Below are 3,866 nucleotides of genomic sequence, written 5' to 3'. Positions count from 1 at the left end.
TGGTTGTGGATTTGATCTAAGCTTTTTCGAGCTTTGAAAAAGTAATTTAACACTAAAACCAAACAACAAATCAAGGAGTTTTAGTTTTAGATGAAATTTTTCAAAGAAAAAATATCAGTGTCAAATATATTCTTTAAAATAGGTACTTGGGGTTGGGAGATTTTGGTCATTAATTGAAAAATAAAATAGATAGTTCCCAAAAAGCTAACCATGGTTTGGTATTTTTATCATATAAATAGTTAAGCATAGTTTAGCAGAAAAATTTGTATAACCAATTGCCATATTTGCTTTACGCGGAATTGTTAAAGATTGTTTTGTATTCACATTCAAAATTAGAGTTATTTTTATCCAATTTATTATGAGTAGATTTAGCAAAATAAGTAGTAAAAACTGAAAATGCTGGTGGTTAAGTTATTGATCTTACCTAGATAGTGCATTTATACTATGAGGAATTTGTTTGAAGTGTATATAAATATAAAAATAATAATAAGTTAATAATTATTTATTATTATTATTATTTTTTTTTTTGTTATTATTATCAAAAATTAATATAGATAAATGCAAAGTAAGATAGGTAGTTTTAAAAACTATGTTGAAAATCTATTTGATAGTAACATAGAAGTATTTTTATTCTCTGATCCGCTCCATCTTTTAAAGACTATAAGAAACTGTTAATATGAAAATAAACTGTAACCAAGAATAAATAAAAACCATTTAAAACTTAATATTTTTTTCTAAAATGAAGGTTAAATACACAGCACAGGGATATTGACCAATTTATAAATTAGTAAAATATATGAAAGACAATATTATTCCATAAAATATTTGGTTTACCTTTTTAGCATTTCATTAGCCATAGGCATAGAATTTTATAATTAAATTATTTTAAAAAGTTTAGTGATTTTAATGAAACTGTCAAGTTTACAAATTTAACCCTGCGTTGATTGAACTATTTAAGTTGTCAATACAATTTTGTTTTTTCTTTTGATACTCACACTTACAAATTCTTGGTGGATGGTATTAATAAGGATAATATAATTTTCCGTTAAAAACATGAAGTTATTTATAGATAAATCAGACTATTCGAAAATATTTGGTCAATCAGATCCATTTTGGTAATAAAATTATTGTAGTTTGGTTCAAGAAACCCATTGTACTGCCGATAGTAACAATGATATCTGAAATTATTTTAATATTAAGTGAAAAATAATTTTATAGATAATTGATTAATAAGTTGTTTTAACATTTTTTGAATAAAAAATATGAATGAAATTGAGCTAAATCATATTGCATTAATTATTAATTAATGCTAAAAACGAATTTGAAAAATCTAATAAGTAGGTAGCATTATAGATAATAATGAAAATTTCAAATTTTGAAACTTTTAGTAAACATATTTTGTGTGAAAGTGAAAAGAGTGGTATTAAAAAAAAGAAATGAAGATAACTTTGTAAATTTTTATATTGATAAAAATAATATTACAAAATGGAAAAAGAAAATGCCTCCAAAAAATGTAAAATTTATTCACGCGCCGCTTCTACTTTTTAATAAAAATAAATGTGTTGTCGATTGTTATTAACTTCCTATTTTTTAAAATAAACTAATAAATTATTAAGAGACCCAGTTTTCATTATTTTTCACTTTAAATGTATAGCCCATTTTTCATAACAAGCCATGTGTCTCTTACATATGTTTCTTATATCATTCTTTTTGATTTCTACGACATCTTAATCACTTATTAATTCGTTGTAATTTTTTTACTCGTTTTTTTGGAAAATGTAGATTTTCTGGCTGTGTAGAATAATCAACTTTTATAATAAAAATGTCGCGAATTAAGTGGTACATAACCTGTTAATTAATAATTGTATGGTTTCAATTTACAAAACTATTCTGCAGTCATAGCGACCACTATCGAATTTCACTGAATTAAAATTTATTTTATTCAATAGAAAAAACACAACAATCAAAATTTTACTTATTTAAAAAAAAATTACTTGTGCATGACGAATAGGAAGTTACATAAAATGGAACAATTTAAAAGGACTAGAAATAATGGAGCATGTTGCAGGGATGAGTCCAAAATGGTTAGATGTGCCGTGACTGCAATGGAAAAGATGAGGGATTATTTGTTCGAGACGTCTGTATGCCAGGATTCAGAAGATCCGAACACACTGGGTGATTATGATTGTGCAACTAACTGCAACAAGTATACAACCCAGGAATGTCCATTTCGGGGCACTGGGATGCCACCTAATGTAAATATCATTGAATAATGTTATAAGATACATAGATAATTTGCGAATTGTAAATTCTTTATGTGACATAAGATACCATCTATTATGATAATATTGTTTACAAAAATACGCAAAGATAAAATTTCAGAACCGAAGTACCGTGGGTAAAAATAAAATGAAGACTACTACAAACTTTTTTCCCTATATCATTTTATTTTTAAAAATAAAACAACTCATTGGTTTTTCCTTTATTGAGAAAAGAACTTTAAATTTTAATCATTAAATACTAAAGCAGCGTCTAGAAGTGTTTTACATCTATTCTGATATGGTTATATGACAGCTGACGTTTTGCGCTTTTGTAGCTGATGCGGACATTCTGCAACAATAAGAAGGCTGATGGCCGATCAGGTCCAAATATGATTCGACTCATGCCAGGCCAAGTTGGTGTAGCAGGTGACCGTGCCACATTCCACCTTGGCCAAGCGGCGACGAGAAGAAGAAATCGTCCAGTCAAGGCCGTTACCACGGAGAAAAATGGCAAACTGGCGATGCCGACGACCGTCGTTGTTGATCGGCCAACAGTCACAAAGTATATTAACATTCAGCGCAAAAGGTCAATGCAAGTTTTGCCCACAGTGCCGATGTCTAACAATAATCCAGCTGTCGGTCCCGTCACCGGGCGACCGGTGAACGATAATGAGCACGTTTTTGTATTGCGGTTGTCCAAGGCGTACGAGAACCCTACTGACCTAGCCTGCTTACAGGTCGAAATGCGTCTTCCTAACCCACCGATAGCTTTAAAGCGTATAGATGCTGAAACGCAGGTTATAAATGAAGACGTACATGTGGTGACTACCAGTGGAAAGAAGGGATCGAAAAAGGGATCGAAAAAAGGATCGAAAAAAGGATCGAAAAAAGGATCGAAAAAGGGGAAAAAATGATGAACATAATTTTATTATAATAATGTGCATTAGCAAACACAAATGTTATATGTTTTATTTTAGTATATTATGACATTTATTTTATTTACCTAATTACAAAAATTATAAGAACATCTATCTCACATCCAGTTAATGAAATTTTATTTTTCAAGACGTAATTTATAATTGTTATCCTTTGTATAAATTATGATCATCAATTTGTAGTATAAAATGAAGTCGCTTTTTATTATTCGGGATAAACTCTAAAACGGCATAATGGATTTCGATGGATTTACACTGTTAGATAGACAATTAACCAAGGAAGGTTTATATGTATAATTTATTCATATTAATATAAATGATGTATTTTTGACATGTGTTGTGCGCTCTGTCTGGTGTGTCTACTTGATATAAATCGTACATTGATATTATTTTCGTTATTTGATAGTCTTCAGCTAGGGCCTGTTTTACAATAGTAGTTAAAACTCTTGTCAGAGTTTAAAACTTGGCCATAAGGAAAATACCGTATTATAATCGTCTATCATTGGTTTAAATTTAAGCCGATGTTCAACTACTGATTGTTAAACGACAAATATCGGTGAACTCAGTTATTGACTGGTATTTATCGAAGACGGTTGTTAGTCGTTTCTTTTGCAGCTTATTTCGTTTGTAGATTCATTATCGATTGACTTTTGACTTTCGACTTTGGTGG

The 3,866-nt window shown here is 29.4% G+C and overlaps 1 protein-coding gene across 1 annotated transcript; it reads left to right on the top strand.

Moving 5' to 3' along the window:
• Positions 1 to 1,879: 1,879 nt before the first annotated feature.
• Positions 1,880 to 3,297, top strand: LOC114123649 (uncharacterized). The gene is made up of 2 exons (XM_027986697.2): positions 1,880 to 2,255; positions 2,597 to 3,297. The coding sequence occupies exons 1-2, from the start codon at positions 2,001 to 2,003 to the stop codon at positions 3,173 to 3,175; spliced, it is 834 nt and encodes a 277-aa protein (XP_027842498.1). The 5' UTR covers positions 1,880 to 2,000; the 3' UTR covers positions 3,176 to 3,297.
• Positions 3,298 to 3,866: the final 569 nt, after the last annotated feature.

This window comes from Aphis gossypii, chromosome X (assembly GCF_020184175.1).
Source record: "Aphis gossypii isolate Hap1 chromosome X, ASM2018417v2, whole genome shotgun sequence".
NCBI lineage: Eukaryota > Metazoa > Arthropoda > Insecta > Hemiptera > Aphididae > Aphis > Aphis gossypii.
Note: the sequence above shows the minus strand (reverse complement) of the source record. Positions and strands in the feature narration are given on the sequence as shown.

Bases quoted from the DNA above. Each gene is read 5' to 3' on its own strand.
- LOC114123649 (XM_027986697.2), top strand. From the start codon at position 2,001: ATGACGAATAGGAAGTTACATAAAATGGAACAATTTAAAAGGACTAGA. The intron at 2,256-2,596 runs GTAAATATCATT...GCGCTTTTGTAG, and splicing joins GCACTGGGATGCCACCTAAT to CTGATGCGGACATTCTGCAA.